Source organism: Dioscorea cayenensis, chromosome 3 (genome assembly GCF_009730915.1).
Source record: "Dioscorea cayenensis subsp. rotundata cultivar TDr96_F1 chromosome 3, TDr96_F1_v2_PseudoChromosome.rev07_lg8_w22 25.fasta, whole genome shotgun sequence".
Lineage (NCBI taxonomy): Eukaryota > Viridiplantae > Streptophyta > Magnoliopsida > Dioscoreales > Dioscoreaceae > Dioscorea > Dioscorea cayenensis.
This window is the reverse complement of record NC_052473.1, coordinates 5,434,747-5,448,360: the sequence shown is the minus strand read 5'-3', so window position 1 is coordinate 5,448,360 and position 13,614 is coordinate 5,434,747. Positions and strand designations below refer to the sequence as shown.

The 13,614-nt window shown below is 30.5% G+C and overlaps 1 protein-coding gene and 1 long non-coding RNA gene across 4 annotated transcripts; both read left to right on the top strand.

Annotated features, from left to right (window-relative positions):
- Nucleotides 1-1,198: 1,198 nt before the first annotated feature.
- On the top strand, nt 1,199-3,645 carry LOC120254405 (trans-resveratrol di-O-methyltransferase-like). Its single transcript, XM_039262525.1, has 2 exons — nt 1,199-2,000; nt 3,148-3,645. The coding sequence occupies exons 1-2, from the start codon at nt 1,209-1,211 to the stop codon at nt 3,442-3,444; spliced, it is 1,089 nt and encodes a 362-aa protein (XP_039118459.1). The 5' UTR covers nt 1,199-1,208; the 3' UTR covers nt 3,445-3,645.
- Nucleotides 3,646-8,645: 5,000 nt separating this feature from the next.
- Nucleotides 8,646-12,893, top strand: LOC120282891. 3 transcript variants are annotated; one of them, XR_005543029.1, is made up of 5 exons: nt 8,646-8,928; nt 11,092-11,146; nt 11,260-11,392; nt 12,393-12,480; nt 12,595-12,893. It is a non-coding gene; the product is annotated as an uncharacterized LOC120282891 (long non-coding RNA). The 3 variants fall into 3 exon arrangements; XR_005543030.1 differs by having other exon boundaries at nt 11,105-11,392; XR_005543028.1 differs by having other exon boundaries at nt 11,092-11,392.
- Nucleotides 12,894-13,614: the final 721 nt, after the last annotated feature.

The window sequence follows — 13,614 nt, the reverse complement described above, 5'->3', positions numbered from 1 at the left end:
GATTTATTCATATCTTCATAGTTTTTTATTAAAGAAAAAAATAGGCAAGTCTGTTTAGCATGGTCTTGGTCAAGATAGGCTTTGAAATCGGTATTTGAGAAAACTAACTTATTAACATATAGTAATAAACATAATTATTAGTTTTAAGTATATTTAACTTGATTAGTATTAATTTAATGAAATTTTAGTCAACTTACTATATATTATGGTTGGGCATTCGGGTGGTACAATTCAAGATTTCAAACAATGAGTTTGGAAAAGAAAATCCAAATTAGTTGAATTAAATTCTGTGTACTTTTGATCAATTGTTGAGAGCATAAAATAAACATAAAATCAACAATTACGGTTGGCATAATTGTTGAAATAAATAACAAATAAATCACTATTGATCTAAAAATAAACATTAAAAAAGAAAATCAGATAAAAATAAAAAATTCATCTTTTAGCCAATGGATGATCATGAATCAAGGTGAATAAAATCCAATTGAGGAGTTTGTTCCGTAGAGAGAGAGAGCACTTACCAAATCTTGTATCTTACCAAGTTTCTATAGATTCAACGAAAGAAGTTTGTTCCGTCTAATATTGCAAAAATAAAAAAAATGTCAACTCTCCTATCACAAAAATAATAGGAGTTTGTTGTTTATTTGTTTTTTTTCCCTTACATTTTAGTTAACCATAGTTTTACATTAGGTTCAAGTATACACAAATATAGTATACAAGTATTGTATGAGCCAAAATCTAGTTCATTTAATTCACTCGATTCAGCTTTAAATTAAAAAAAAAAAATCTAAATTAAATCAAAATTTATTAATAATATTATATTAATTTTTAGAAATATAAATAAACTATAGAACCTTCAACCCACTACATGAAAAATACCAAAATAGCACACTAAAAATGACACAAAATAAGCTACAGTATTTGATAAAAAATAAATTGATGCTTATATCATCGGTGACATATATTTTGACCTTACAGCAGTGGTATATATATTATATATTTCTCAACAACACTGTGAAATAACAGGCAAACCATAATTATTTCACGTCCCTACTCCGCCATCCCAATCACCCACCAGCCTCACCTACTAGCCACGCACCCAAAAAATTTCAAAACGAAAAACAAATATCATACCCCTTTCCATCCCTATAAAGAACCGCGAATCAAGCACACCAACAATAACAACAACAAAGAAGAAAATAAAGAACATGGAGGAGGAGAATAGGAAGAGAAGTTCAACCAAGTTCATTCAAGCAAGGACACACATATGGAACCACATGCTTCGCTACTTAGACTCTTTATCTCTCAAATGCGCAGTTGAGCTCGGCGTGCCGGGCGCCATCCACAACCATGGCAACCCTATGACACTCTCCGAGCTCATCCAAGCCTTACACATCCCCACATCGAGAGCTCCGTTTCTCCAACGCATCATGCGCATTCTTGTTAACTCTGGCTTCTTCTTTTCGTTTAAAAGAAATGAAGAGGAGGTGTATGAATTGACCACCTCCTCTAAACTTCTCATCAAGGGAAGCATCAACTCTTTAGCACCTCTAGTTGTTTACATCTCAGGCTTGGAAACGGAGATGGCTGGCCAAGCCATGAGTGCATGGATTAAGGGTGCTAGTGATGGTGGTGGTGATGATGAGAATAAGACACCATTTCATTTGGCTTATGGGAAGAGTGTGTTTGAGTTTGCAAGTGAGAGGCCTGAGTTCAATGCTTTGTTCAATGAGGCCATGGCTTCTGATGGCAAAGTGCTTATGGGAGAAGTGGTGAAGGAGTGGGGTGATGTCCTCTTTGGAAAGCTCCGGTCACTCGTGGATGTCGGTGGTGGCAACGGCAGTGCTGCCTCAGTGATCGCTGGGGCTTTTCCAGCAGTGAAGTGTTCGGTTCTTGATTTGTCTCATGTCGTGGATATTCAGCCGGATAATGGACTAGTTGAGTTTGTGAGGGGTGATATGTTTGTGCATGTTCCTGCTGCAGATGCTGTCCTACTCAAGGTATGGATTTTTTTTTTAATAATTAATGCCCTTACGTCAATTTCTTTTTTTTAATAATTAATGCTTTGCGTCAATTTTAAATTTGATAATTTACTCAACCAACAAGGTTGAAGTTTATCATGCTGAACCACGTAGGGTAGTGGTTATCTCCTTGCAAAGGTGAACAGAGTCAATAGACAACCCAATGATGATAAGAGTCAAAAAGACACTCCTATACCATGCATTATTATTCTTCTCTCTCATTAAATATTGAGAATTAGAGTTTTTTTATTTTAAAATAGTTACATTTATTTGAATTTTATATTAAAAAACACATTTTTAATTATTTTTTTTAATAAAATAGATAAATCACAAATTTATTTAAAAAAAACAGAGAAAAAGTACAAAAGGAAAAAAGTACTGAACAGAAAAACAATAATAAAAGACTGATATAATTATGTGAGAGAGTTAAACTCTTAACTTCTCACTTGAAATTAAAATAAGTAAATTACAATTCTCTCATTAGAGAGATAATGAATTTAATCATGTTTCCGCTTTTTATTTATATTTAAAGAAAATTGATCTTTTATCATTATTACTCCTCTCTTTCATGAAAGTTCGTCTTCCATTGTGCTAAATATTGGCTTATAAAAAAATCACTAATTTAGATGCATTTATCGTCACCTGACACATAATCCAAAAAATCACTAATTTAGATGCATTTTATCGTCACCTGACACATAATCCATATAAATTAAAGCTTCTTGGATCTAGTTTAGTTCAAATGGAAATTATTTGGATCCCGTGTAAGACCTTTGGATCCCGTGTCATTTTATTTGTTTAAGACATACTTGCAAATATTAAATTTTTTCATTTTTTTTATATTTCCCCTCATTTAAAAATTTGGCTTTTCCCATTGGTACAGGAATTTATTTGTTGTTTAGATTTTCTTGTTTTATAATAATGTGAAACTATGATTAACTTTAAATTAAGCTGTCAAAATTTTAAAACTATTTTTTTCTCTCACAAATTTGGCTTAAGAGACTACTTCATTGAATATGTAAATCACTTAATTTATTTGTTAAAAGAACTCTACTGTATGAAATTTTTTGTCTTTGATAATTTGTATTTGTTTTTATATATTCAATATTTTTTTAAAAACTTTCAGTGGGTGTTGCATGATTGGAGTAATGAAGATTGTGTAAAAATATTAAAGACATGCAAAAAGGCTATCTCAAATGAAGTAGGAAAGGTGATCATCATTGAAGCAATTGTAGAACATGATGCTGATTCAGATGAGACCACAAAGACTCAATATCTACTTGATATACATATGATGACAGTTACCACAGGGAAAGAGAGAGATGAAAATGAATGGAAAACAATATTCGTTCAGGCGGGTTTCCCAAGTTATAAGATAGTTTGTGATTTTGGAGTTCATTGTGTAATTGAGGTTTACCCTTAATTGCTTTTATTTTATATTTATTTTCTTAAGAATGTTATTGGTTTCTGCTGAATAAAATATTATGTAGTGCCAACGGAGTTGGTGCAAGTTACAATAGCAACTGAGTTCAAGTTCGAATATTTATGTGTATAAAAAACACTTGTTGAAATAGATTTAAACTTGTAACTCTCAAAAACCTAGTCTCAAAGAAAAAAAATTTCACATTGTGTGTCTACATATGTATGAATAATAATTGCAAACCATTAATCCATTGTGTAACAGACATTGTTTGTGAATTATCTTGCAAGAATGAGATATAGTATTAAAGTGTATTTTTTTCTTTTTTAATTTAATTATTATTTACATTTTTAATTTCTTCTACCAAGTTTTTGTTTAGCAACTATGAATAATCATTGGTTTAGTGATTACAAAATAAAAATGGAAAAATAAAATAATTAATTAAATTGTTACTAAATGTTCTAAATGATTGAACATTGCACTTGTTCTATGACCAAGATGTAAAATGAAATAAAAAAAACCTAGACATGGAAAAAAAAAACTAAAATGAATTCATATTAAAAAATTTAATCTGAATAAAAAATTAATTTTTATGTAAAAAACTTAATAAATTAGAGAATTTTCATAAGAAAATTATCAGCGTACAATAGGATGCTACTGATCGATCAGCTATTTGTCAAGCTCATGCTGTGATTTTAACAAAAACCAAATATTTATATAAAATATGTCTTGATATAAAATTCATATGAAATCATAAAATCATATATAGCAAAAAAAACCAAAAGTAAGTTTTGTATGATGATAAATGTTTTATTCAAAAGATTTTGTGGTCATTACACAACAGGATAGTTGGTATTTCATTTTCTTTTAACACCTTTAAGGCATTAGACTTTTTTTTAAAAAAATTTATTTATTTATTTGTTGGGGAAATTGTCAATTTCTCCCTTTCCTTGCTACTTTAAGGACCCATTTGGATTTTTTCTATCATGATCTTTTGGTTGCTTCTTTATCTTTGAAACTAATCATGATTTTTTTCAAACATTATTAATCTGAATTATAATAAAATTATTCATTGCAAATATATTCAGAAAAACATTTTTAGAAGAATGGTATGTTTCAATATATAAAAGACTAATAGTAAAATTATTATTAACAAAAAAATTGGCATCAATTGTCTTCTCCCAAATATATGAGACTATAGTTATAGTTTGAATAATCATCATGAGCAACTTCATTAAAAAAAAAAACCCAGAAAATTTCATGTTGCAAAACTTCATTATCAATGCACCCATCCAACCTGGTTCAAGATGGAAACTGATTAGCTATAAATATTGGGAGAGTTCAATTATTATAAATAAACCATTTAATTTAAACAAAGAATAATGCATTGAAGGAGTGAGTTGCTCCAATGCTCAAAATACTAATAAAAGTGATGAGTGTACGATATTCTATTATTGTATATTATTTTGTACACTTATTTGGCTTGTATTAGGATCACATTGTGGAATTCAATCTAAATCTAATGTGTATTGCATTCTCAGGCTTCGAACAACATTTAAAGATAAGAAAGAACCAAAAGAAGCATTCTAGACCCAAATAAAGAAAATTGAGCTCTCTCGGCATCAATTGAACATGGGTAAGGCAAATAGGATGGCTTACGGGCAGCTTACGGCCCGATTTACGGACATATGCACTTTCCAAGGAACCTTGCGGGCATGCTTATGCCCTTAAGTAGAAGTTCAAAGCCAAATCAGGGGACCTTACGGGCAGGGCTTATGCCCGTAAGGACCATCCAGAAGAGTTTATGACTAGAGCTTACACCCGAAAAGGAGGTCATAGAGGACATCACAGTTAAGCTTATGGTGCAGCGCTTATAGCCTTAAGTTGGACTGTAACACAGATAAAAGAGCTTACAGACGAGACTTACGGCCGTAAGTGATCCTATAAGGCTTGTGAACCATCTTTTCCAGCTCCTTACGGCCACATCCTTACACCCATAAGTAGCTGATAAGCATCCGACTATAAATAGATCTGATGAGAATTTTTAGGACATTTTTTGGATTTCTTTGATTCTTTTCTTGGAGGTGAAGCTAGGGGAGAAATTAAGAAAACGAATCTCCAAGCCTCAAGGGAGTAATCTAGGAGGAGATTTGGATCCACATTCAAATGGAGAGTTGATCGTAGCCGTCAAAAACATCTTGGAAGCATTTGTTGAAACTTTCCTAGGGTTTCTTCGGCGATTCATCTCGAGCATGATTGAGAGGGGTTTTTTCTTATGTTTTTAATGTCTCTCATCGTTTCTTGTTGTTTGAATAGAGGGCTAATTTGTTAGATGTTTGGGTATAGAAAACTCTAGGGTTTATCTTTTGACATTGGTTTTTGGATTCATGCGATTTACTTGTTCTCTTTATTGCAATGCATTCTATTTGAATCTAATTGCGTGTTTGAATGCTTGATCTCTATTATGGTGAAAGCCCTAGTTATCATACTTGTTGTGCTTTGTGACGAGAAAAGATTTCCACCTAGCATAGACATGCCTTGATTAGAGGGAATTGTGAGTAAGCCTAGACAAAGTGTACTTTGGAGACCCTGTCTCCCTCAATTCTCCCTAATGAGTTATTGAGTATCTCCGTGCATTTTACAATTATGTGAAGTAGATTTTAGGAGAAATCGTATCTCTACTCTGTATTCAGATAAGAGGTAATCTTTCCTCAAAAGAGAGATTGCCTACTTAAGATATTCTCATTAGTTCACAGTGAGGTTTCATAGAGTGTTAATATGATTGTGTGGTTGACTGTATTAGCTCTGCACCGATTCATTTACTTTTCACCCTCTATCGAGGGGTAAAAATAGGATTGCATATCTAAACAACTTCTGGCCTACACATTATCAACCCTAGAGGAATGCTATACTCAAAAATCATTGCTTCTCTTGATTGCCCTCCTACTTTATTTCATATTTTTTGCTTTTAAATTCTTTTGTTCACACACAACAGTTGATTACTTAGGCTAATTTTCGGAATTATAGTAAGTACTAGTAATCTCATTCTTCCCTGTGGATGGACATCTTGCTTTACGCACATTTTATTACACTATTGGCATGTGCACTTGTGTCCCTACCAGGTTTTTGGCGCCATCGCCAAGGAAGATTTAAGATATTAGGAACACTTGTGTTTTTGTCATTTTAGCTATTAATTTTTCCTCGTATTTTTTTTATCATTGTTCTTTCTGATTTCTTTTATTTTGTTTGATTGTAGAATATGCCACCTAAAGGCAAATCAGTTTGATTGGTGGAAGATAAAAGTAGCATAGAAAGAGTGTTTGGAACTAGATTGAGAACAACTCTATTTTCTGAGATAAGATCTTTAACATTTAAGGTTGAAGGAGAGTAGTTGAACACCATGACAGATCAAGGAGATCGACCGAGAACCTTGTATGATTATGCTCGCCCTACTCTCGATGGTTCTCAGTCCAGTATTGTTCGCCCACCAGTAGCTGTAAAAATTTTGAGCTAAAGCTAGCATTTGTGCAAATGGTCCAACAATCAGCACAATTTCATAGTTTGCCAGATGAGGACCAGAACAACCATAGTGGAGGGTTCCTCGAAGTTTGTGATATGCTGAAAATCAACAACGTCTCCAATAACGCTATCAAACTCCAATTGTTCTCTCTTTGAAGGGTAGAGCCAAGCAATGGCTCTTGGCCATTGCTGGTGCATCTATCACTACCTGGAACAGCTCATTGAGGTAATTCTGGCCCGTTATTTTCCATCAGGGAGGACAACCAGCAATGTCACACTACAAATAAATTACACTGACGCTTTTTTAGAGTAACGGTTAAATTCTGTAGCTATAGATTGTTTTTACTGACGGTACTTTAAAATTGTCATGACAGATTTTGTTCTGTTGGTATAAATATTATTATATATTGACTTTTATTTATAGTGATGGTCAAATCTGTAGCTATATCATGACAGATTTTGTTCTGTTGGTATAAATATTATTATATATTGACTTTTATTTATAGCGATGGTCAAATCTGTAGCTATAGACTATCTATACCAACGGAAGTTTCAATTTGTCAGAATAAATCTGATATTTACTTATGGATTTTGTTCCATTGGTATAACTACTACTCTATATTTATACTTATTTATAGCAATGGTCAAATACAATATCTATAAATTATCTATACCAACAAGCTTTTAAAAGTGTTAGAATAGGTCAAACATTTACTAATGGATATCGTTTCATTGGTAAAATAATATATTACTTTGAATATATTATTTTGAATTTTATTTAATTTATATATTTATGTTTAGTAAAGCATGACTTAATTATAATAATATTATTATCAGAATTGAATTTGAGATTTATGTTAAGAATAATAATTAAATTAAAAAAAATCAACATTACAAAACAAATATAAAAAAATAATGTTATGATTAATCATGTTATAAATTATAAGTATTTCTTAAAAATAAAATTCTAATGAAGATCAATTGGATATATAAATTAATCAATTAATTTACAAATTTATGAATATTACTTAACTTATTATTTTACATAAAATTTGTAATATATAATTTTTAATTTGATTATTTGATTTACAATAAACAATTATTTAAATAAATATTTAAAAAATTTAACATTCAAAAATTAACATTCATGACTACAACCACTAAAAAGAAATATTTTTTTTGTAAATAAATATTTTATTTTAATTATTTTTGAAATTATTTTAACATTAGATTATAATACATTTGATATATTTATATTTTTAAAAATGCATGTTGTTATTAAAAGATAATGTTGATTATAATAATGAAATTATCAGTATTTCATATAAAAATAGAAATTTAATTTTTATATTAAATTAAATAGGTTTATTGTTCGTTTTCTGATACTTGAATTTAAATAATAAATAATTAATGAATAATTATATTACTTTCTCTTCTATAATAACTCATAATGTTCACCATATAAATTAATGAAATTATAATTATTTCATATAAAAATAGAAAATTGATTTTTATGTTAAATGAATTAAATCATTAATTTTCTAATATTTAAATTTAAATAATAAATAATTTTAATAAATAAGAGTATTATTTGTGTTCATTATATAAATTAATGAAATTATAAGTATTTCTTATCAAAATAGAAAATTAATTTTTTATGAAATTATAAATCCTCTGCCATTTTTGTCTCGTTTTGGATTCACGGCAACAGTCTTGTTCTCGCCCTTCCGGGAATCCATCATGTAGTTCTAGGGTTTGGAGAGAGATTGGGTTGGAGATGGGGCAGAAAATGTTGATCTATAGCTTCATGGCTCAGGCCAGGGTGATCCTAGTGGAGTACACGGAGTTCACCGGAAATTTCACTAGAATCGCTGCCTAATGCCTTAAGAAGCTCCCATCTAGCAATAACAAGTTCCTGTACAATTGCTATGGCCATAGCTTCAATTATCTCGCCGAGAACGGATTTTAGTAAGTCCTGATCCATTGCATTTGTTTGGATGTTTGGATGATTTTGATGAATTTTTGGTGTCTGTATTTGGTTTTTTATTCATCTGATTTATTTTCATATGTTTGGTTTGAATTTGGTGGAATGCCACAGATGAGGATTATTGTTGGTAACATGGTGCACATTGTTTAAATTGTTGGGTTTTATGATCTTCAATCATTGTAGGTGGAAGAGGTGGAATGCAAATTGTTCTCAATATATGGGTGATCTATCAAGCTCAAGAGCTATGAATTTCTATTGCTAAATGTGGATGACATTGATGTTGTTTGTTGTTTAATTTGTAATGTCTTCATGTAGTTGTGAAGAAAATCTCAAGCCAAATAATTCTCTAAGATTAAGTCTTTTGACAATTATCTCAATTGTATGGCTCCAAGCAGACAATAAGCCTGCAAAATGACCTGTTAAGGTTCATCGTCTATGAATTTCTATCGCTAATTGTGATGACATTGCTACCATTTGTTATTAAATTGTTAAATTTTCTGATTTTATGATCTTGAATCATATTGATATTGTACCTAACAACATTTAGTTCTATCATGGACAATCGGAAAGCTTGTAAAGCAAAGATCAAGTCTCTTTGGGTCATTACATCAATGTGGTGATCTGTCATGCTTCATTGGTATGATGTTCTAAATTTGTAAAATATCCATTTGTAACCATACGGTAGTATCAAATTGCTTGATTTAGGGTAAATTGCTTTGTCAGTGTATTTCAGTATTTTGATTATACACGCATTTTAGTTACAAGTACGTATCAACTCACCAACATTATCAAGCATGTGATAGGGATAATATTCCATGTTCAGGTAAAATGATCTTTGCATTCCTTCTTTTTTAGACAGTGAATTAATGGAATATCAATGATTAAATCATGATACTATTAGAGATAAGGGAATGGCTAAAAACTTAAATATGCACAACCTTATGCCCCCAAATATACTGAATCTGTGTCCTATACTTTAGCCTTTTTATTGTCACTCTAGAATCTAGAGTTGCATTCTTAACATTGCTTTAGGTTATTTCAAGATTGTCGATCCTGTTTTCTTTGGCTGTTAAGATGGTATACTAAAAAATTACAAGTTGCATAGAAAATACTTTAATTATGGAATATGAAATTTTAATATTATTAGAAAATTTTCAAGTTCATGATGTTATGTTTATGGACTGTGTTACATTTGGAGTGCTCATATCTTCATCAATGCCACCACTTGCATGCACAATGTTATGAGTTCAATGCATGTTTAGCTTGTGTGGGGCTAATTATGTGTTCAGCTGAAATTTCCACAACATCACAATTTTATGCTATGATTTTAACTAATGAACTATTCAATTCATGTTTCTAAATCTATTGTAAGATGCTGATGCAATGTTGAATTACGAGGAAATTCTATGAATAATCTCATCATTTTTTTTTGTGAATACAAATTTATTACAGTCCATAAAAATTCACAAGAGAGTTGGAGCTTTTACAATGGCATTAGAGAAAATAAAAAAATGTTGTCAGAGGCCATCGTGCTATGTTGCAGGGTACATTAGATGGTGAAAGTCAAACTGCTAGTTTAATTCATTATGGAAATGATATATTGTATACATTCAAATATTCTTATGAAGTTAGGTTTGTATTAAACAAATGCATTATTTTCTCCTTGGAATTCTTAATTGCTACATTATATTCTCTCTAAATGTTGATAATACATGAGCTTCGCAGCTTTCTCGTCAGGTCATCAGGGCATGTCATATTGTACTCGTTTGCTTAAAGTTGACATTATCTAAGAAAATTACTAGTAATCTTGGTTTCAGGCTTCTCATATAATTTACCAATTTGATCTTCTTTAGTGAATTCTGGTCCAGATTTGTGTTTCTAATACTAATTTTCTTAGAGATGAACATGTCACTGTGGTACTCTGTTTTGACTTAATGTTCTTAGTGGAAGTATGTCGTTGATTATAAATGATGGGGTTTTGTATTACCTGTTTGCTAATAAATCAAATTAGTAATTTAATAATTTCAAATTGTGGATATCTATGATGTTTTGCAGTCAATATGTATTAGATAATGTATTATTTCAATATTCATTGGTGTTAGGGGTTTGTCTTTAATATTTTTTCTACTAACTTTTGCTATCAGTCCTCATCTGCAGTCTTCAAGAGGACCAAATCAATGAACATTAGACAGTATTAAGGTAACTGGAAGCGATTTTATTTGTCCACAACTTAGGGAGAGCTAGCCAGCATGTTGATGCTCTTAGGGAGATCTGCAAGCTCACTTTCCTTCCATTAAATCCTCGTTCAACAGATGTTACAAATGATGCCTTTGAGAATCTCTCTTCTATGTTCAAGCATGTGTTCCAGATCTTCTCGAAGTTCCTCTAACTTGTCTGGACAATGTGACTAACACCAATGGAACACTTCGTTCCTTAAAGTCTAAGGTGTGCATTTTAATTCCTAAGTTCTACTTGGCACAATGTCATGCATATAATATGATAAAAATTAACTGTACAACAAATCTAAATTGCCTGAGAAATATTATAAATGCTACTGTCTTATATGTTGGTATATATGATTTTGAACTGCCTTGGCTGGTTCCATAAGAAAAGCCTATGATGTGGATACCATTTACTGAACTTCTTAGTTTGAACTCAGGCTTCTTTTTTGTATGCTCATTTACTTATGCTTAAATTAAAAGGAAACATTAGGAAATGGACATTGTGTGATACAGTATGTAATGTTTTCCTAATCACACCTAACTTCCAGAGAGACAAAAAGATTTTGACTCTCCTATTATAATTATATACAAAGTAGAATTTCTCTATATTTGAAACTTCGTCACCTTTCACACACATGATCAAATTGTATCAAATTTTTCACCCATTTTTCTCTTCATTCAATAGATAGCAAGCTTTGTGGCAAATAACATGACAAGGAAAAGGTTGCAAAATTAGAATTGACTTCCATCATGGTTATTCAAACCATCACCTTATCACCTTTTTTTTTGGTAAGTACCTTCCATGAAATCCATACCTAAATTGTCTTGTAGTCTTCCCTGGATTTTGGTCCATGTTTCTGATGGTGTGCTGACTTCAATTGCATGTTCATGAATGGAGATACAATTACAATTTTAGTTGGAGTTTTGCATGTTTGTTGTTGGTTTAGAGTCGCACAATGATCTATATTGAAGAATGATTTTTTTTTAAATATACTTTTTTTTATGGGCATATATAATTATTTTTTATCTTTTGTTTGATGGTTGTATATTTAATTATTTTATTTTGGTTTTTTGTAGGATTTTGATGGATATATTGTTTAATTTTTTAATGGTTTTTGATATTTATCATTATATTTAAACTTGACAAGTTTATTACTAATTTGCAAGTCCTTTTAGCTTTTGTTGTGTAAACAATTTTAGCTTTTATTTTAAATGAATTGTAGGTACCTGATGCTTCTAGTGCTCAACAAACTCGGCTTGGGAATAATCATTCTTCCAAATCAAGTTATCAAGAAAATCCAAATGCATCAAGTGAGCTCATTATTTTTTTGTCATTTAAATATTTTATTATTTTAATTTTTTAGACTAGTGTTTTATTGTTGCATACATCTTATTAATTGTAATTTTTTTAAATGGTTTTTGTAGGTTGTTCTTTTTAGAAGAAATAGCCTTATCAAGAACTCTTGGTTTGGTTGAGGCAAATCCTTATCGCTTTATTTGGTTGTTAGACATTAAATGAAATTATTTTATCTTTGCATTAGATTTGTAATTGAGGCAAAAACTCTTGGTTGTCAAGATTGAATGGTAGTTTACTTTTGGACATATATTTTGTAAACATATGTTTGTGATGATGAAATAGCCTTTCTTTTGAATTTTTAGTGGAATGTTTGTGTTAGATTTGGAATTGAGGCAACAACTCTTGGTTATCAAGATTGAATGGTAGTTTATTTTTGGACATGAATATATGTTTGTGGTGATGTAATAGTTTTCCTTTTTTAATTTTTACTAGAATGTCTTTGTTTTTTTTAATGGCATTGATTTTTTTAATTTATTGTAAATTAATTTAATTGTGTATGAGATATTAAATTATATTCATAATATATTTACATGTGTATAATGGTTATATTAACATATTAATTATTAATATAAAGATTTTTACCAACGGTATAGTTGTTGCTACAACTAAACATGTTTTTTTTTCCAATATATATCTATAGCAACTGATGTTGTAGTCATTGATAAATCAAATGCATTTATTCCAACAAATGTTGTAACTGTTGGTATAGATTTATGCTTATGAGTTTTTTACTGAAATGTTGGAATATATATTTTAGCATTGGTATAAGTTAAATAAATTTGAGATGCTTTACCAATGGTGAGACCAATAGTTACAGTTATATTCCATTGGTAAATCTCATGAAACTTTTCCAACAAAAGCTATAACCTATGGTATAAATATATACACACAATACTTCTATTAATGGTAAAAACATTGTTGGAATAAGTGTTTTATTGTTGGTATAGGGTAAGCAATCTGACGGTGCTATCTCAACAGTATGACTAATAGTTACAGTCATATTCTGTTAGTAAAACTTATAAATTTATTCCAACAAATGCTATATCCATTGGTATAGGTCTATACCTACAAGACTTCTACTAACGGTA

Excerpts from the sequence above, each read along its gene's own strand:
- LOC120254405 (XM_039262525.1), top strand. The coding sequence starts at position 1,209 with ATGGAGGAGGAGAATAGGAAGAGAAGTTCAACCAAGTTCATTCAAGCA. Across the intron at positions 2,001-3,147 it reads CAGATGCTGTCCTACTCAAG|TGGGTGTTGCATGATTGGAG; the intron begins GTATGGATTTTT and ends AAAAACTTTCAG.